Source organism: Nyctereutes procyonoides, unplaced genomic scaffold (assembly GCF_905146905.1).
Source record: "Nyctereutes procyonoides isolate TBG_1078 unplaced genomic scaffold, NYPRO_anot_genome, whole genome shotgun sequence".
Taxonomy (NCBI): Eukaryota; Metazoa; Chordata; class Mammalia; order Carnivora; family Canidae; genus Nyctereutes; species Nyctereutes procyonoides.
Window position 1 is genome coordinate 15415866 of NW_026575120.1, and position 22438 is coordinate 15438303.

The 22438-nt window shown below is 37.6% G+C and overlaps 1 protein-coding gene across 1 annotated transcript in view; it reads left to right on the forward strand.

The window, feature by feature from the left end:
• LOC129516126 (disintegrin and metalloproteinase domain-containing protein 5-like) overlaps positions 1 to 22438 on the forward strand; it is a 130279-nt gene that overhangs the window by 93222 nt on the left and 14619 nt on the right. Inside the window, exons 15-16 of the mRNA XM_055335463.1 lie at positions 2987 to 3077; positions 3618 to 3837. Coding sequence (XP_055191438.1) covers positions 2987 to 3077; positions 3618 to 3837 — 311 coding nt within the window. The remainder of the gene's footprint in view (positions 1 to 2986; positions 3078 to 3617; positions 3838 to 22438) is intronic.

The following is a 22438-nucleotide window of genomic DNA, read 5'->3' on the forward strand; positions in this document are numbered from 1 at the left end:
TATGCCAATCACTCAAGAAAGCACAAAAAAATCTCAAGACCATGGGCTCACTGGTTAGGTTCTCAATAAAAGGCCTGCCAAAAAGCCTTCAGTGGCAACCCTTTCAGGACCCCTCTCTCTCCTGAGAGCTTTCCCTGTTATCTTTGCTTAATAAACTTCTATCGCTTTACTCACTCTCCATTGCCCATGATATTCATTCTTTGACTCCATGAGATAAGAACCTAGCTCTCCTGTATCACCATCATATGTTAAACATACATGCATAGCAAACTCCATTATTGTGTCCCATATGAAGGCTGTTTATAAGACATCAACTAAAAACAAAGATTGAGAATAAGGGATGAAAAAAACATATACTAGGCAAGTCTAAATTTCAAAGATCAAGTTGGTATAGCAATATAAATCAGTGAGAATAGTATTTAAGGTAAAATTATTAATGACAAAAGGGTAATATGTGATTGGGAGAGGCAAGATGGCAAGAAGCATGTCAGAAGAATAAGGGTCCTCATTTCATTTGGTCCCCCAAATTTATCTAGATAGTTTTCAAACCATCCTGAACACCTATGAATTCAACTTGAGATGTAAAGAGACAGCAGGTGGGATGCTACAGAGAGAAAAGTGATCACTTCCTACAAGGTAGGAGTCTGAAAAGAAACTGAGGGGATATATCAGAAGATAAATGGCAAGGGGAGGGAGCCTCAGTAAGCAACTGCAAGGCAGCAGTGCAGGGCATAATCAGGAACTTTGGAAATCTGCTCCTGAGAGAGTCTTCCCTGCCTGAAAACTGCACAGTGGGGAAATAGGGCAGACTTGCAGGAGGGGCAGTGCAGTCTCAATATTCCCAGAGACAAAGTATGAATAGGGGCGCCAGGGAGTAAGCTCACTAGGGGCGTCAGGCAGAAAGCTCACTAGCAAACCATGGTCCAATTGTGGGACTTAAGCCTCCTAGGTCCTGGCAAATGGCTAGAAGGCAACAACCCCCCGAGGGCATCTGGGAGAGGCAGACTAGTTTTGAAGTCCAGCAGCTGAGCTCTCTCTGCCCTGAGAGTCCAGCAGCATACAGGAGTGGGCTATCCTCTGTCCCCTCTGGGAGAGGCGGAACCTGGGAGGGCAGAAGACAGTGAAAGCTCTCCCACCAGTAGGTGGCATTCAATTTGTACAAATCAGTACCCCCTGCCTGCCCCCAGGAGGATCTAGGCCAGTGTGCACTGAGAGATTGCAGTTCAGTACACGGGGGAGCTCTTGGCTCTGGGGCTGGACACCATCACGTGTACTGAACCACAGTCTCTCAGTGCACACTGGCTCAGATCTTCCTGGGGGCAGGCATGGGAGCACTGCTTTGTACAAATTGAAGGGTGCCCAGTGGCAGGAGAGTTTTCACTGTCTTTTGTCCCCACGGGGTCTGCCTCTGCTGAAGGGAACCGGAAGACAGCCTGCATCCCTCTGTGCCAGGCTCTAGGTAAAGATAACTCCGGTGTTGGACACACACCTGGCTGGCTTCTCCCAGATGCCCTGGAGGGTTGCAGCATTCCAGTCTTTTACCAAGATTGGACCACAATTTGCAGTGAGCATTCTCCTGGTTGCCCCTATTCTTATTGTGTCTCCGGGAATATTGAGGCTTCTCTGGCTCTCCTGTGATTCTGACCTGTTTTCCCACTGAGCACTCAGTCAGGGAAGACTCTTTGAGGTATTAAAGTTCCTGATATTCTGCTGCCCTGCTTTCCTACAGCAGCTTTCCATGGCTCCCTCCTCCACCCCCATTTATCTTCCTTTTCTCCACCTTCCTACCTTGTCAGAAGCTATCACTTTTCTCTCTGTAGCATTCCAGCTGTTCTCTGTTTACATCTCAAGTTGAATTTGTAGGTGTTGAGGATGTTTTGAAAGTTACCTAAGTAAGTTTGGGGGACCAGATGAATCAATACCCTTACTCTTCTACCATTTTCCTCCTTCCTCATTCTTTTATATTCTAGTTGCTCTTTTAAACCATGGCTTTTTTTTTTTTTCTGTGCTCACGGTGTCCTGGGCTGGTACGGGCTAGGAACCCAGGGTTCACTGAAGCAGCTGACTAGCTGTAGCATCAGGACCCTGCCCTTGTCTCTGCTATCAAGGTGGAGGGCATATGTAAACTGTGGTGTTCAGCAGCCACTCTGACCTGTAGAGTACCAGCAGCACTCCCAGCATTTGGAGTTCTAGGGCTGGATCTCTTAAATTCTAGTTGCTCTTTTAAACTGCAACTTTTTTTCCCCTATGATTCAGGGCAGATGAATCTGCTCATGGTCCCTATCCCTTCCCACTGTAACATCAGGGGTGAGGGTTTCCTCTGTTACATGGTCTCCATCTCTGTTGCAGTTCTCTGTGTGGTCTTTCTGTCTTTTCATTGTGCAGAAGCCATTTAGTAAGTACTTAGCTTTTTAGGAAGAATTTATAAATAGGTATAGATTTGGAGTGAGCAAGGAGGGAAGTTCAGGGCCTTCCTAAGTGGCCATTTCAGACTGGACCCCCTTAATTTTTGTGTGTGTGTGATTGTTAGGATACAAGGGAACAGAAATGAGGACTTTAGTGTTGAAGAAGAGTTCAGAAAAATACTCCTTGAGTTTCTTATCAGTATTGAATCATAGATACTCTTTTGCTCCCGTTTTGTTTGGACTAACACAAACTATATTTTCACATTGGGTAGTCAGCTAAGGAAGAAAAACAATTCAGAGGGCAAAGAGAGGACAATACTTCCAATTATTATATTTCTAATAATATAATGCCATATGAATAATGTTGCTGTTTATTTTCTGTTTGATATGAAACAAAGTTTACCAAGCTTAAAATGAGAAGCTCTCTTTTTAATCCTAGATCTACCTCAGCAACTTTTTAATTCTAATTAATTATAAACCTCCTTAAGTATCTCATTATAATTTCCAAAATCAGCTTATTATTTCTACAATGATTATTGGAATTATGTACTTTAATTTACTTAAGTTTTTTTTTCTTTTAGCTTCTAGAGGTGGTTCATTTGCTTGTTATGATGAAATAAATTCAAGAGCAGATAGATATGGAAACTGTGGCCGAGACTTTTGTAGTTTTAGGTATGTATTTAGAAATTTGTAGTTTTGTTTGGGATGTAGGTTAAATGTTGCTAAGGTCCTAGAATATATGACAATTTATCACAGATTTATTTTTTTTTTATGATCTGAGCTGTACCCATTGGCTACAAATGATATGTGTTCAGTGCTTATAATTTTACAACAATGATGTTTGTAGTAATAATTATTTATTCTATTTTACTAGTGAAATAATTGAAGACTAGTTATAATTTGCTAGAAATAATTGAAGACTAGCTCAAATTTCAGAAACTAATATAAGACAGACCAGGCTGTCAGATTTCAAATTTTAATTTTTCCCTTGGCACATAGCCTCACAAAACAAAAAATGTCACATCATACATAAATCAGTGTGCTCAAAAATGTTTTCTGAGAGAAAATTGTTGAAAACTGGAGTTAAGTTAGTAAGTTAATTTAGTAAAACTAGTTATTAGTAAAACACTTTTTTTTAAACTTAGGTACATCAGCAATCTATGTTATTTCAGTAAATAATATGATGATTTTTTTCCTTCCTTATGCTTCTAGTAATCTTCTATGTGGAAAATTAGTCTGTGCGTGGCCACACAAGGCATTAGTATCACGTGCAAATTTGTCTGTGATTTACTCACATGTCCGAGAGGAAATGTGTGTATCTACATATCGAAGCAAAGAAAAGGTCATTAAAAATACATGGACAACATATGAAACACCTGAGGATAGAGATGATACATTTGTACAAGATGGCACTGTGTGTGGTCCTGCTATGGTAATTAGAACTACAAAATTTCCAGTGTTTAAAAAAAATTTATAGTATACTCATTTTGGCAATATACCAAGCAATTCATTTTTAAATAGCCTTATGGAAATATTGTTTACCATAAAAATCACCCATAATCTGTACAGTTCATTGCATTTGGTTAATATATGGAATTGTGCAACCATCACCATGCCCAGTTTTAGAGCATACCATTACTCTTGCCCATTTATCCATCTTTCCCCATAAGCAACTCATCCAATTTTCCCAGTTATTAACATCTAACAATGATATGGTGCATTTGTTATAATCAATGAACTAATCATACATTATATTAAATAAATTCCATACTTCATTCAGATTTATTTTACCTAATGTCTTTTCCAAGATTCCACCAAAAAGGCCATATTACATTTATTATGTATCTTAAAGCTTCTCTTGACAGTGACAGTTTCTCATAATTTCTTTTTTGATGGCCTTGTGAGTTTTGAGGAGAACTAGTAAGATATTCTGTAGAATGTCCCTCAAATTAAGATTTGTCCGATGTTTCTCTCATGAGCAGGCTACGTTTATGTGTTCTTGGAAGGAAACCCCAGAGGTAAAGTATCTTTCATCATATCATTGTCAAGTGTTGATATTAACCTTGATCACTTGCCTGAGGTAATATTTGTCAGATTTCTTGCTGTAAAGTTACTCTTTATTTCCATCTTTATATTCTACTTCCTTGAAAGAAGTTACTGTGCATAGCCCATATTTAAGTTTGTTACACCTTCTTGGAGGCTCAGTAGCTACACAAATTATTTTGAATTCCTCTGCACTGAAGGTTAGTTTGTTCTACATTTATGTATTCAGTCATTTATTTGTAACATTATAGACTCATGGTCTGGGTTATAATCCAATACTACTTTATTGATTTCATTGTTCAAGTTTTTCTATATTTGGTCAATCAACTCATGTCTTTGACAAACTGGTAACATTGTGATTTTTTTCTTTCTGAGTGCTTGCTTACTTTCCAGAATCACAAGATGTTCTACATTCATATTGTATGTTTCCTGCCCCAGTTCTTAAAATCAGCCTTTCTCCAAGGAGCCCTGGTTCATTTGATTGGGAAATGGTATTTAGAAACCAAGATCTAGGTATTAATTTTGCTTTTTGCTATTGGAGTGTCACTTTTTCTGGCCCCATCAGCAGACAGAACTAGGAAATTTTTATATCTACATACTATTCATGCATATGAAAATATATAGATACATATACATGAATATATGTATTTATGTATATATGTATATAATCGTACTCATATTTTATATATATTTCTATATCTATATATCTACATTAAAAAACATGAAGTCAAAATTATACTTTTCAATTGAATCCACAATATAGGGTTCATTCTAGCCTACCTTTTCATATCTGCGATTGTTTTCTTTGATAGTGATATACTTTGGCACTTTCTTTGACAGTGATATATGTAAATTCCATCCTTGGATGCATCTGGAATGCACATTAAACCATCTCAGAAATGCTGACTCATTCCACTGTGAAATTATTTTTGCCTTTATTCTGAAGTGCATGTAAAAATATTTTATTCAAGAATTATTTGGGTTAATTCATTTTTCCTCCTTGACATGTTTAGATTGTTCATTTGAAAAACAGTAAACTTTTTGGATTTTCCCTTGTCCTTGTTCACTTTATTTTATTTTAGTTTTTGATATGTGAAATATAAAATGATTTTTGAGATTCAAAACTATAGGGGCACTTGGGCCACTCAGTTGGTTAAGCACCCAACTCTTGATTTCAGCTCAAGTTGTGATATCAGAGTTGTGAGATGGAGCCCGGTGACTAGCTCTGTTCTCAGCATGAGTCTCTCCCCGCTTTGCTCCTCTGTGCCCTCTACTCTGCTCCTGTGCACATGTGCTCTCTCTCTCTCTCAAAATCTTTTAGAGAATTTAGAAATTAAAAAAAAAGATTTAAAATTATATATGGTTATACTCAAAGAATTATCATTTTTTTTATCCTTCTACTCCATTCCCATCACTGTAAATTTTCTACCATTTTCATTACTCTCCCCTACTCTCAATAGAGAAACAATTAGTTTTTATTAGTTTCTATTCTCTTAGTTTTTATTTAGTTTCAGTTATCTTATCTTTTATTTTTGCATAATGGTGCAGATATGTACATTTTTATATCTCCTTTTTTAAACAAGTTCTATAAATACTTTTGCACTTCTTTTTGCTTAACACATTTCATGGGAATTAATTTACGTTAGTTCCAGTGACTCCTTATTCTTTTATGTTTTCTGGCTGAGCTTTACTTGATTGATTAAAATTAACACGATTTTTCTATTAAATAATTTATATACATCAAAAATGACTTTAAAATACAGAAAAGGAATAATAAGAGGAAAAAAATCATTTATAGTACTATCACCTAGAAATAAATTCTCTTTACATTTCAGAACACTTATTTCCAGTATTTTTTGGTGTTTATAACATTTTTTCCATTGTCTTAACATTACAAAGTTAATAGAAATATAAATTTTAAAGGTAATATATCTTTGAATACCTTTTGAAATGGAGAAAAATATGAAGAAGGAATCCACTTACCCAGAATTAGCATAGTTTATTGGTGATCTTTTTTCTTTTTTTCTTTGTTTTTTTTTTCACTTGTTAATTGATGTTTTATTTATTTTTTTATTTTTTTATTTGTTTTTATAAAATATTTTTATTGGTGTTCATTTACCATACTACAGAATATACAACCTAGTGCTCATCCCGTTCAAGTGTCCACTCCGTGCACTGTCACCCATCACCCCCACCCCCCGCCCTCTCCCCTCTCCACCACCCTAGTTCATTTTCCCAGAGTTAGAAGTCTTTATGTTCTGTGTCCCTTTCTGATATTTCCCACTATTTTCTTCTCCCTTCCCTTATATTACCCGTCACTATTATTCATATTTCCCCAAATGAAGTGGATCAATACACTGTTTGTCCTTTCTCGGTTGACTTACTTCACTAGCATAATACCCTCCAGTTCCATCCTCGTTGAAGCAAATGGTGGGTATTTGTTGTTTCTAATGGCTGAGTAATATTCCATTGTTTACATAAACCACATTTCTTTATTTTCATCTTTCGATGTGCTCCGTGGCTCCTTACCACAGTTTGGCTGATTGTGGACATGGTGCTAGAAACTTCGGGGTGCTGGTTCAACACTGTAAAAACATCAAGTGGATTCATCATATCAGCAAGAGAAAAACAAAGAACCATATGATCCTCTCATTAGATGCTGAGAAAAGCTTTTTGACAAAATACAGCTTCCATTCCTGTTCAAACCCTTCAGAGTGTAGGATAGAGGGAACTTTTATCGATTTCTTAAAAGCCATCTACGAAAAGCCCACAGGCAAATATCATTCTCAATGGGGAAGCACTGGGAGACCTTTCCCCTTAGATCAGGAAACCAGACAGGAGTCCACTCTCACCACTGCTATTCAACATAGTATTGGAAGTCCTGCCTCCAGCAATTCAGACAACAAAAAGGGACATTAAAGCATTTCAAATTGATCTTTTTTCTTTAATTTTAAACTTTTAATTTTGAAATAATTATACTTTAATTGGAAGTAGGTTAGAGAGGTCCTGTCTATCCTACACCCAGATTGTCTTAATATCTTTAACCTATGCAATATAAAAAATAGGAAATTGATCGAAACCTTATTTAAATTTCATCTCTTTTCACATGAATGTGTTTCTGTATGTGTAGTTCTGTGCAATTCTATAACATGTGTATATTCATGGGACTATTATCACAATCAATATACAGAGAACCGTTCCATCACCAAAATGGAACTCTGTCATGGCTTCACTTTGCAGTCATATCTTTCCCCTGTATACCTGATCCCATGTTCTAATCGGGTCTTCATCTTTATAATTCCATCATTTGGAAAGTGTTATAATAATAGAATCATGTAGTAACCTGTAGAGATTAGTTTTGTCACCCAGCATAATATCCTTGGGATCTATCAAGAAGGCTGCATGTGTCAATAATTTGTTCATATTTAGTGCAGAATAATATTCCATTGTATAGTTATACCACAGTTTGCCTAACCATTCATTCTTAACCATAAAGAGTATTTGGGGAGCTCCTGGGTGGTTCAGTTGGTTAACTTCCCAACTCTTGATTTTGTTCTGCTTAGAGGATTCTCTTCCCCACTCCCTCTACCCCACCTCCGACTTGCAGATGTACTTTCTCTCTCTCTCTCTCTCTCTCTCTCTCTCTCTGAAGTAAATAATCTTTAAAAAAGTATTTGGGTTGTTTTCAGTTTTCAGCTACTACAAATAAGTTGCTATTGACATTTGTGTGTAAGTTTTTGTGTGGACATGTTTTCATTTCCCTGGAATGCAGTTGCTGAACCATGTGGCCAATATATATTTAATTTCATAAGGAACTGCAAATCTATTTTCCAGAGTGGCTGTACAACTTTACATCCCCATCAGCAATATATAAAAGACCTAGTTTCTCTGCATCTTCACCAGCATTTGGTGTTATCAGTTTTTTATTTTAGCCATTCTAATAGGTGGATAGTGATATCTCATTGTAATTTTCATTTTCATTTCCTTAATAGTTAATGATGTGTATCTTTTTGTGTGTTTATATGCCATTTATATGTTTTTGTCAGTAAAATATCTCTTAAAGTTCTTTTTGGATTTTCTAGTTGTATTTTTTATTGTCAAGTTTTGATATTTTACACTGGATACTAATTTTTTTGTTAGTTAAGTGGTTTGTAAATATTTTCTTTTAATCTGTAGTTTAAGTTTCATCCTCTTCACATGGGCTTTCACAGAGTAAGCATTTTAAAGTCAACTCAAAGAGCTCTTTGCCTAGTCCTAGATAGCCCAAATTTTCTGCCATGTGTTTTTCTTTTTTTAAAAAAAAGATTTTATTTATTTGTCAGAGAGAGAGAGAGAGAGAGAGAAAGTGCACACAAACAGGGGGAGAGGCAGAGGGAGAAGCAGACTCCCTGCTGAGCAGGGAGCCCAACACAGGGCTAGATCCCAGGACCCTATGATCATGGCCTGAGCAAAAGGCAGATGCTTAACTTACTCAGCCACCCATGTACCCTGTGCCATGTGTTTTTCTAAACATCATTTATTTTGAGTAAATTTTTGAATAATCTGTGAGACTTAGGTCAAGATTTTATTTTTGTCTATGGATACTGTAGTAGGGTTCTCCAGAGAAACAGAATCAATAGTGTGTGTGTGTGTGTGTGTGTGTGTATTTGTGTTTATGTGTGTGTATTTTTACAAGGACAGAATGAGTGGTTTATTTCAAGGAATTAGTTCATTTAACAGTGGGGGTTGGCAAGTTCAAAATCTAGCAGTCTGGAAATTCAGAGAAGAGTTGATGTTTCAGTCTTGAATCTGAATTCTGCAGAGCAGCAGGATGGAAACTTAGGCTAGTTTCTATGTTGCAGTCAGGAGAATAATTCTTTCTTTTTTGGGAAAAGCTTGGTCTTTGCTCTTAAGGCCTGCAACTGATTGGATGGTCAACCCACATTATGGAGAGCAATTTGCTTTATCAAAGTCCACTGATTTAAATGTTAATCACATCTAAAAAATACTTTCACATCAAAATCTAGAGTTTGACCAAACAACTATGCATCATAGCCTAGCCAACTTGAAATATAAAATTAGCCACCACAGATGTACAATTGCTGTAGTACTATTTGTGGAAAAGACTGTACTTACTTCATTATATAGCTTTGCACATTTGTTCAAATTCCATTAATCATAACGTGTGAGTATATTTTTGGGGTTTTATGCTCTAGTTTGTTGGTTTTATGTTCCTCCACCAATATTACACTGTTGATTACTTTAGCTATATAAGAAGCCTCAATATTGGGTGAAGTGATGCTTTTCATTTTATTCTTTTGTCAAGATTATTTTAGCTATTCTATGGCTTGTGCTTGCCCATATACATTTAGAATAAGCATGTTTTTGCTTACAGCCTTGCTGGGATTTTGATAGATCAATTTGTAGAGAATTGATATCTTTGTTATGTTGAAACTTCCAACTCATGAACCTGGTGTATTTCTCCATTTAATAAATTTCTTTGATTACTTCCATCATTTTGTGTTCTTCACAAAACCAATTCTGTGCATGACTTAAACATATACATGTTTTTCATTTTCTTTTGAGTGATTGTAAATCATTAAAATATTTATATTTGATATAGTTGACACACAATGTTACACTGATTTCATGTGAACAACTTAGGGATTCAACTTCTCTATATATTATACTGTGTTTACTAGAAGTGTTTACAACACCACTGACTATATTCCCTATATTCCCTATGTTGTACCTTTTATTCTATGACTTATTCATTCTATAACTCTCACTCTCTTTCACACATTTTGCTCCTCCTCCTCCTTCCCTTGTCAATCATCACTTTGTTCTCTGTATTTATAGATCTAATTCTGCTTTTTATTTATTTGTATGTTTTTCAGATTCCACATATGAATGAAATCATATGGTATTTGTCTTTCTCAATCTGACTTCTTTCACTTAGAATAATACCTTCTAACTCCATCCATGTTACACAAATGGCAAGATCTCATCCTTTTTTTATGGCTGTGTAATATCAGGGCAGCATTGTACTGATAGAAAAATATACTTCTGTTGTATTGGAACAGAGGGGAAATGGGGAGGAGCACAGGATACTCCACTGCTGTGCTATTTTTCCAGTTTGGATCTCAAATCGGCTCACCCTTTTTCTTACCACCTCTGAGTACTTCTGTTTATCTCTCAGCCATTTATAATTTTATAATGTTTTATAATTGTACTTAGGAAACGCATGCAGAAATAGGTCTGTGTTATCTTGTCTAGACTCAAAGTCATAATGAATTGTTATTTTAATATTGTGCATTTTTTTGTATTTCCTACAAATTTTGTTTTGTGATTTTTTGGTGCTAAGTTATTCCTTTCTTGTGTGTGAATGACTTCCTGATACCACAGGATACAAAGGATTATAAGAGAATGTTATGAAAAATTAGATGCCAACAAACTGGACAACCTAGAATAAATGAATGAATTCCTAGACACATTGTAACCTACCAAGACAGAACCAGGAAGAAATAGAAAATTTGAACAAACTGATTACCAGCAATGAAATTGAGTAACTAGTTGAAAAACTCCCAAAAGCAAAAGCCCAAGAACAGATGGCTTTACAGGTGAATTCTACCAAACATTTAAAGAAAGTTTAATACCTATACTTCTCCAAATTTTACAAAAAAAAAATGGAAGGAAAGCTTCCAAATTTATTCTTTTTTATAGGTTTTATTTATTTATTCATGAGAGACACAGAGAGGCAGAGACATAGGCAGAGGGAGAAACAGGCTCCCCACAGGGAGTCTGATGCAGGACTTGATGCCATAACTCTGGGATCATGACCTGAGCCGAAGGCAGATGCTCAACCACTGAGCCACTCAGGTGCCCCCAGATTTATTCTATGAGGCAGAATTACCCTGATTCCAAAACCAGATAAAGACACTACAAAACAAACAAACAACACAAACCCCCTATAGGCCAATATCCCCGATAAACATAGGTGCAAAAATCCTCAACAAAATGTTAGCAAACCGATTCAAACTATATATTAAAAAAATCATTCACTATGATCAACTGGAATTTGTTCCTGGGTTGCAAGGATGGTTCAATTTGCAAATAAATCAAATGATACAGCACATCAATAAAAGGACAAACACCATACAATTACCTCAATAGATGCATAAAAAATATTTGACAACATACATTCATGATAAAAACCCTCCACGAAGTAGGTTTAGAGGAACATGACTCAGTATAATAAAGTCTACTTATGAAAAACCCACAGCAAATATAATATCGTCCCTAATGGGCAAAAACAGAGCTTTTCCTCTATGGTCAGGAACAAGAAAAGAATCTCCTTTCTCACGACTTCTTTTGACATAGCACTGGAAGTCCTAACCATAGCAGTCAGACAAGAGAAAGGAATAAAAGGGGTACAAAATGAACAAATAATCTTAAGATTTGTATGAAATCAGAAAAGACCCCAAATAGCCAGAGGAATGTTGAAATAGAAAACCAAAGCTGAGGGCATCACAATGCTTGACTTCAAGCTGTATTACAAAACTCTGATCATCAATACAGTATGGTACCTACACAAAAACAGACACATAGGTCATGGAACGGAATAGAAAATTCAGAAATTAACCCTCAACTCTATGGCCAACTCATCTTTGACAAAGCAGGTAAGAGTATCCACTGGAAAAAGGACAATCTCTTCAATAAATGGTATTAGGGAAATTGGACAGCCACATGGAGAAGAATGAAACTGTACCATTCTCTTATACCATACACAAAGATAAACTCAAAATGGATGAAAAATCTAAATTATGTGAGACAAGAATCCATTAAAATCCTAGAGGAGAACACAGGCAATAACCTCTTAAGAACTTGGCCACAGCAACTTCTTGCAACACACATCTATGAAGGCAAAGGAAACAAGAGCAAAAATGAACTATTGGGACTTCATCAAGATAAAAAGCTTCTCTGCACAGCGAAAGAAACAGCCAGTCAACAAAATTACAATACAACCTACAGAATGGGAGAAGATATTCACAAATGACATATCAGATAAAGGGCTAGTATCCAAGATCTGTAAAGAATGTATCAAACTCAACACCCAAGAAACAGACAATCTAGTCATGAAATGGGCAGAAGACATGAACAGACATTTCTCCAAAGAAGACCTACACATGGCCATTGGCACATGAAAAAATGCTCCACATCACTTGCCATCAGGGAAATGCAAACCAAAACCACAATGAGATGCCACCTCACACCAGTGAGAATGGTGAAAATTAACAAGACAGGAAACAACAAATGTTGGCAGGATGTGGAGAAAGGGGAACCCTCATGCACTGTTGTGGGAATGCAAGCTGGTACAGCCACTCTAGAAAACAGTATGGAGGTTCCTCAAGAAGTTAAAAATGGAGCTACCCTATGACCCAGCAATTGCACTACTGCATATTTACCCCAAAGATACAGATGTCATGAAACAATAGGACACCTGCGCCCCAATGTTTTATAGCACCAATGTCCCTGATTGCCAAACCATGGAAGGAGCCACGATGTCCTTCAACAGATGAATAGATGAAGAAGATGTGGTATATATACGCAATGGAATATTACTCAACTATCAGAAAGGACGAATCCTACCATTTGCTTTGGCATGGATGGAACTGGAGGATATTATGCTGAGTGAAATAAGTCAATTGGAGAAAGACCATCATCATATGGTTTCCCTCATATGGGGAATATCAGAAATACTGAATGGGACTGTAAGGGAAAGGAGGGAAACTGAATGGGGAAAAATTAGAGGGAAGACAAACCATGAGAGACTCCTCTAACTCTGGGAATCAAACAAAAGAGTTGCAGAAGGGGACGAAGGTGGTGGGATGGGATGACTGGGTTGACAGGCACTAAGAAGGGCACTTGATGGGATGAACACTAGGTATTATATGTGGGCAAATTGAATTTAAATAAAATATATTTTCAAAAGGGCATCCAAGATGGTAGGGAAGAAGTAAAATTTTTGACTATTTGCATATGGTGTGATACTATACATAGAAAACCCTAAAAGAAGGGAGGGGCAAGATGGCTGAAGAGTAGGGTCCCCAAGTCACCTGTCCCCACCAAATTACCTGGATAACCTTCAAATCATCCTGAAAATCTACGAATTCGGCCTGAGATTTAAAGAGAGACCAGCTGGAATGCTACAGTGAGAAGAGTTGGCGCTTCTATCAAGGTAGGAAGACGGGGGAAAAAAGAAATAAAGAAACAAAAGGCCTCCAAGGGGGAGGGGCCCCGAGGAGCCGGGCTAAGGCTGGGGCGGGTGTCCCCAGGACAGGAAAGCCCTGTCCCGGAGAAGCAGGAGCTTCACCAATCTTCCCGGGTGGAAAGGCGCTCGCAGGGAGCTCGGGCAGGATCCCAGAAAGGCGGGGATGCTCTCAGGCTCCCTGGGACACTAACAGACACCTGCGCCCCGGGGAGAGTGCGCTGAGCTCCCTGAAGGGCTGCAGCATGGCTGGACCTGGGAGCAGCTCAGAGGGGCTCGGTCTACGCCCAGCCGGGAGCGCGAATCCAGGAGCGCAGGCCTGGGAGCACAGGGCGCCAGGGACACAGCCCAGGATCCGGCCTCCCCCCTGGACAGGCAGAGGCCGGGAGGGCTCAGGACAGCAAGGACGCTCCTGTCCCGAGCTGAGCAGATCAGCGGCCTCGCCCCCGGAGCATCCAGGCCCTGCAGACGGAGAGCTCTGTAGTTACTGTGGGGGCTGAATCCAGGGCTCCAGAGCCTGGATTCGCCACTGTGGTTGTTCCACCTGGGGCCTCACGGGGTAAACAACCCCCACTGAGCCCTGCACCAGGCAGGGGGCAGAGCAGCTCCTGCAAGTGTTAACACCTGAAAATCAGCACAACAGGCCCCTCCCCCAGAAGACCAGGTAGACGGACAAGTTCCAGGGGAAGTCAAGGGACTTAAAGTCTACAGAATCAGAAGATGCTCCCCTGGGTTTTTTTTTTTTTTTTTTTTTTTTTTTTTGCTTTTTGATTTCTGTTGCTTCCCCCACACTTTTTTTTCTTCTTTTCTCTTTTTCTTCTCTCTCTCTCTCTTTTTTTTTTGCCTTTTTTCTTCCTTTTTTTCTTTTTTCTTTTTCTCTTTTCTTTCCTTTCTCTCCTCTCTTTTTTTCCTTTTCCCAATACAACTTGTTTTTGGCCACTCTGCACTGAGCAAAATGACTAGAAGGAAAACCTCACCTCAAAAGAAAGAATCAGAAACAGTCCTCTCTCCCACAGAGTTACAAAATCTGGATTACAATTCAATATCAGAAAGCCAATTCAGAAGCACTATTATAAAGCTACTGGTGGCTCTAGAAAAAAGCATAAAGGACTCAAGAGACTTCATGACTGCAGAATTTAGATCTAATCAGGCAGAAATTAAAAATCAATTGAATGAGTTGCAATCCAAACTAGAAGTCCTAATGACGAGGGTTAATGAACTGGAAGAACGAGTGACATAGAAGACAAGTTGATGGCAAAGAGGGGAACTGAGGAAAAAAGAGACAAACAAAAGACCATGAGAATAGATTAAGGGAAATAAATGACATCCTGAGGAAGAAAAACCTACGTTTAATTGGGATTCCCGAGGGCACCAAAAGGGACAGAGGTCCAGAATATGTATTTGAACAAATCATAGCTGAAAACTTTCCTAATCTGGGAAGGGAAACAGGCATTCAGATCCAGGAAATAGAGAGATCCCACCCTAAAATCAATAGAAACCGTTCAACACCTCAACATTTGATAGTTAAGCTTGCAAATTCCAAAGATAAAGAGAAGATCCTTAAAGCAGCAAAAGACAAGAAATCCCTGACTTTTATGGGGAGGAGTATTAGGGTAACAGCAGACCTCTCCACAGAGACCTGGCAGGCCAGAAAGGGCTGGCAGGATATATTCAGGGTCCTAAATGAGAAAAACATGCAACCAAGAATACTTTATCCAGCAAGGCTCTCATTCAAAATGGAAGGAGAGATAAAGAGCTTCCAAGACAGGCAGGAACTGAAAGAATATGTGACCTCCAAACCAGCTCTGCAAGAAATTTTAAGGGGGACTCTTAAAATTCCCCTTTAAGAAGAAGTCCAGTGGAACAATCCACAAAAACAAGGACTGAATAGATATCATGATGACCCTAAACTTGTATCTTTCAATAGTAACTCTGATCGTGAACGGGCTTAATGACCCCATCAAAAGGCACAGGGTTTCAGACTGGATAAAAAGCAGGACCCATCTATTTGCTGTCTACAAGAGACTCATTTTAGACAGAAGGACACCTACAGCCTGAAAATAAAAGGTTGGAGAACCATTTACCATTCAAATGGTCCTCAAAAGAAAGCAGGGATAGCCATCCTTATATCAGATAGATTAAAATTTATCCCGAAGACTGTAGTGAGAGATGAAGAGGGACACTATTTCATACTTAAAGGATCTATCCAACAAGAGGACTTAACAATCCTCAATATATATGCCCCGAATGTGGGAGCTGCCAAATATATCAATTAATAACCAAAGTTAAGACATACTTAGATAATAAAACACTTATATTGGTGACTTCGATCTAGGACTTTCTACACTTGATAGGTCTTCTAAACACAACATCTCCAAAGAAGCGAGAGATTTATATGATATACTGGACCAGATGGATTTCACAGATATCTACAGAACTTTACATCCAAACTCAACTGAATACACATTCTTCTCAAGTGCACATGGAACTTTCTCCAGAATAGAACACATACTGGGTCACAAATCGGGTCTGAACCGATATCAAAATATTGGGATCGTCCCCTGTGTATTCTTAGACCATAATGCCTTGAAATTAGAACTAAATCACAACAAGAAGTTTGGAAGGACTTCAAACATGTGGAGGTTAAGGACCATCCTGCTAAAAGATGAAAGGGTCAACCAGGAAATTAAGGAGGAATTTAACAGATTCATGGAAACTAATGAGAATGAAGATACAACCGTTCAAAATCTTTGGGATGCAGCAAAAGCAGTCCTGAGGGGGAAATACATTGCAATACAAGCATCCATTCAAAAACTGGAAAGAACTCAAATACAAAAGCTAACCTAACACCTAAAGGAGCTAGAGAAAAAACAGCAAAAAGATCCTACAACCAGCAGAAGAAGAGAGTTAATAAAGATTCGAACAAAAGTCAACGAAATCGAGACCAGAAGAACTGTGAAACAGATCAACAAAACCAGGAGTTGGTTCTTTGAAAGAATTAATAAGATAGATAAACCATTAACCACCCTTATTAAAAAGAAGAGTGAGAAGACTCAAATTAATAAAATCATGAATGAGAAAGGAGAGATCACTACCAACACCAAGGAAATACAAACGATTTTAAAAACATATTATGAACAGCTATACACCATTACACTAGGCAATCTAGAAGAAATGGACACATTTCTGGAAAGCCACAAACTACCAAAACTGGAACAGGAAGAAATAGAAAACCTGAACAGGCCAATAACCAGGGAGGAAATTGAAGCAGCCATCAAAAACCTCCCAAGACACAAGAGTCCAGGGCCAGATGGCTTCCCAGGGGAATTCTATCAAACGTTTAAAGAAGAAACCATACCTATTCTACTAAAGCTGTTTGGAAAGATAGAAAGAGATGGAGTACTTTCAAATTCGTTCTATGAGGCCAGCATCACCTTAATTCCAAAACCAGCCAAAGACCCCACCAAAAAGGAGAATTATAGACCAATATCCCTGATGAACACAGATGCAAAAATTCTCAACAAGATACTAGCCAATAGGATCCAACAGTACATTAAGAAAATTATTCACTATGACCAAGTAGGATTTATTCCTGGGACACAAGTCCGGTTCAACCCTCGTAAAACAATCAATGTGATTCATCATATTACCAAGAGAAAAACCAAGAACCTAATGATCCTCTCATTAGATGCAGAGAAAACATTTGACAAAATACAGCATCCATTCCTGATCAAAACTCTTCAGAGTGTAGGGATAGAGGGAACATTCCTCAGCATCTTAAAAGCCATCTACGAATAGCCCACAGCAAATATCATTCTCAACAGGGAAGCACTGGGAGCCTTTCCCCTAAGATCAGGAACAAGACAGGGATGTCCACTCTCACCAGTGCTATTCAACATAGTACTGGAAGTCCTAGCCTCAGCAATCAGACAACAAAAAGACATTAAAGGCATTCGAATTGGCAAAGAAGAAGTCAAACTCTCCCTCTTCACCAATGACAAGATACTCTACATAGAAAACGCAAAAGCCTCCACCCTAAGATTGCTAGAACTCATATAGCAATTTGGCAGTGTGGCAGGATACAAAATCAATGCCCAGAAATCAGTGGCATTTCTATACACTAACAATGAGACTGAAGAAAGAGAAATTAAGGAGTCAATCCCATTTACAATCGCACCCAAAAGCATAAGATACCTAGGAATAAACCTAACCAAAGAGGTAAAGGATCTATACCCTAAAAACTATAGAACACTTCTGAAAGAAATTGAGGAAGACACAAAAGAGATGGAAAAATATTCCATGCTCATGGATTGGCAGAATTAATATTGTGAAAATGTCAATGTTACCCAGGGCAATTTACACGTTTAATGCAATCCCTATCAAAATACCACGGACTTTCTTCAGAGAGTTAGAACAAATTATTTTAAGATTTGTGTGGAATCAGAAAAGACCCCGAATAGCCAGGGGAATTTTAAAAAAGAAAACCATATCTGGGGGCATCACAATGCCAGATTTCAGGTTGTACTACAAAGCTGTGGTCATCAAGACAGTGTGGTACTGGCAGAAAAACAGACACATAGATCAATGGAACAGAATAGAGAATCCAGAAGTGGACCCTCATCTTTATGGTCAATCCATATTCGATAAAGGAGGAAAAACTATCCACTGGAAGAAAGACAGTCTCTTCAATAAATGGTGCTGGGAAAATTGGATATCCACATGCAGAAGAATGAAACTAGACCATCCTTTTCACCATACACAAAGATAAACTCAAAATGGATGAAAGATCTCAATGTGAGACAAGATTCCTTCAAAATCCTAGAGGAGAACACAGGCAACACCCTTTTTGAACTCAGCCACAGTAACTTCTTGCAAGATACATCCACGAAGGCAAAAGAAACAAAAGCAAAAATGAACTATTGGGACTTCATCAAGATAAGAAGCTTTTGCACAGCAAAGGATACAGTCAACAAAACTCAAAGACAACCTACAGAATGGGAGAAGATATTTGCAAATGACGTATCAGATAAAGGGCTACTTTCCAAGATCTATAATGAACTTATTAAACTCAACACCAAAGAAACAAACAATCCAGTCATGAAATTGGCAAAAGACATGAGAGAAATCTCACAGAGGAAGACATAGACATGGCCAACATGCACATGAGAAAATGCTCTGCATCACTTGCCATCAGGGAAATACAAATCAAAACCACAATGAGATACCACCTCACACCAGTGAGAATGGGGAAAATTAACAAGGCGGGAAACAACAAATGTTGGAGAGGATGTGGAGAAAAGGGAACCCTCTTACACTCTTGGTGGGGATGTGAACTGGTGCAGCCACTCTGGAAAACTGTGTGGAGGTTCCTCAAAGAGTTAAAAGTAGACCTGCCCTATGACCCAGCAATTGCACTGTTGGGGATTTACCCCAAAGATTCAGATGCAATGAAATGCAGGGACATCTGCACCCCGATGTTTCTAGCAGCCATGTCCACAATAGCCAAACTGTGGAAGGAGCCTCGGTGTCCATCAAAAGATGAATGGATAAAGAAGATGTGGTTTATGTATACAATGGAATATTACTCAGCCATTAGAAATAACAAATACCCACCATTTGCTTCAACGTGGATAGAACTGGAGGGTATTATGCTGAGTGAAGTAAGTCAATCGGAGAAGACAAACATTGTATGTTCTCATTCATTTGGGGAATATAAATAATAGTGAAAGGGAATATAAGGGAAGGGAGAAGAAATGGGTAGGAAATATCAGAAAGGAGACAGAACATGAAGACTCCTAACTCTGGGAAACGAAATAGGGGTGGTGGAAGGGGAGGAGGGCGGGGGGTGGGGGTGAATGGGTGATGGGCACTGAGGGGGGCACTTGACGGGATGAGCACTGGGTGTTATTCTGTATGTTGGCATATTGAACACCAATAACAATAAATTTATTATTTAAAAAAGGGAAAATAAAAAATGATTATGTGTTAAAACAGAAAAAAAAACCTAAAAGACTCCACCCAAAAATTACTAGAACTGATAAATGAGTTCATTATATTCACAGGGGATATACACAATATACAAAATCAAGGTACAGAGATTTGTTGCATTTCTAAACACTAATAATCAAGCAGCAGAAAAATAAATTAAAATAATCCCATTACATTTGCACCCAAAACAATAAAATACCTAGGAATAACCTTAAAAGAGATGAAAGCCTTATTCTGAAAACTATAAAACACTGATGAAAGAAATTGAACATGACAGAAAGGACTGGAAAGACATTACATGTTCATGGAATGAAAGAACAAATACTTTTAAAATGTCTGCAATACCCTAAGCAATCTATGGTTTTAATACAATCACTAACAAAACAGCATTTTTTACAGAACTAGAAAGAAACAGTACTAAAATGTGTTTGGAAGCCACAAAAGACCCTGAATAGCCCAAGCAATCTTGAAAATGAAAAACAAAACTGGAGGTAGCACAGTTCCAAACTACAAGTTATATAACAAAGTTGTATTGATCAAAAGAGCATGGTACTGGCACAAGAATAGACACCTAGATCAATGGAACATTATAGAAGCCCAGGCATAATCCCACAATTATATGGTAATGTTCAACAAAGGAGGAAAGAATATGGAATGGGAAAAATTCTCTTCAACAAATGGTCTTGGGAAAACTGGACAGCTACATGCAAAAAATGAAACTGGACCACTTCCTTACACCATGCACATAATAAACTAAAAATGGATTAAGGACCTAAATGTGAAACAGGAAACCATTAAAATCCTACAGGAGAGAACAGGCAGTAGTTTCTTTGACATTGGCCATAGCAACTTCTTTATAGATATATTTCCTAAAATCTGGGAAACAAGCAAAAGTGAACTGTTGGAACTACATCAAAATAAAAAGCTTCTGTACAGTGAAGGAAACAACCAACTAAAAGACAACCTACAGAGTGGGAGACGATATTTGCAAATGACATATTTGATGAAAGATTGGTATCCAAAATATATATTTTTACAACTCAACACCTAAAAAAATCCAATAAAAGATGGGCAGAAGGCATGAACAGAAATTTTTCCAAAGAAGACATCCAGACACAAAAAGATGCTCAACATCACTCATTATCAGGGAAATGCAAATCAAAACCACAATGAGATATCACTTCACACCTGTCAGAATGGCTAAAATAAGAAAATTCAAGAAACAACGAGTGTTGGGGAGGATGTGGAGAAAAAGGAACCCTCATCCACAATGCAAACTTGTACAGCCACTCTAGAGAACAGAATGGCAGTTCCTTCAAAAGTTAAAAATAGAACTACCCATAATCACAGTACTGAGTATTTACCCAAAGAATACAAAAATAGTATTCAAGGGGATACAGGCACCCTAAAATTTATAGCATCATTATCAATGATAGCCAAGCTATGGAAAGAGCCCAAATGTCCAAAAATGGTGAGTGCATAAAGAAGATGTAGATATATAGAGTAGAATATTACTCAGCCATCAAAAAAGAATGAAATCTTGCCATTTGCAATGACATGGATGGATCTAGAATGTATTATGCTGTGAAAAATAAGTCTTTTTTCTTAGAGAAAGACAAATACCATATTATTTGACTTACATATGTAATTGAAGAAATAATACAGATGGACATAAGGAAGGGGAAAAATGAAAAAAGAGAGAGGGAAACAAACCATAAGACTCCTTAAAAATGGAGAACCAACTGAGGGCTGATGGATGGAGGTGGGTGGGGATTGGCTAAATGGGTGATAGAAATTAGAAGGGCAGTTGGGTTTTTGTTTATTTGTTTTGTTTTGTGTTTTGGTTTTTTAAAAAAGATTATTTCAGAGAGAGAGAGCTTATGCACACAAGTTGGGAGAAGGGCAGAAGGAGAGGGAGAGAAGTCCTCAAGCTGACTCCCAGCTGAGCATTGAGCCTGTGGTGGGGTTTGATCCCAGGACTCTGAGATTATGACCTAAGACAAAATAAAGAATGGAACACTTAACCGACTGAGCCACCAAGGCACCCCAAAGGAGGGCACTTGTTATAATGAGCACTGGGTGTTGTAAGTAATGAATCATTGAATTCCACGACAGAAACCAATATTACACTGTATGTTAGCTAACTAGAATTTATTTTTATTTTTTTTGCTAACTAGAATTTAAATAAAAATTTGAAAATAAAAAAACAGTATTAAAACATAAAATAGCATAAAATAATTTGATTATTAGAAGTTAGATTATTATTTAATTAATTATATATCTAATAACAGCTTAATATTCTAATTAATCCTACAAGCTATTAATTCCAAGAGATACAATGGAAGGTTAAATTAACATATTTATTAAACTTTTAATTTTTTTGTATTGTATTTTTAATTCAGCTATAGTTAGAATACAGTATTACCTTAGTTTCAAGTGAATATTCCCCCATCCCCCTACCTCACCTCTGGTATCAACAATTTGTTCTGAGCCTGTTTCTTTTTATTTGTCTCTTTTTTTTCTTAGTATGTTTTGTTTCTTAAATTCCACATATGAGTGAAAAGCATATGATATTTGTCTTTTTTTACATTCATTTTTTTTAGAGAAAGTCACAAGGTATGCTTGCTAAATTTAAATGTATTTCTATATAAAACATTTTGATAGTAGTCCATGAAAATAACCAAAGTTTCTATCACATCTTGCTCATCTGGAAGCATTTGGAATATAAATATGATCTGAGGTCTCTCTCTCTCCT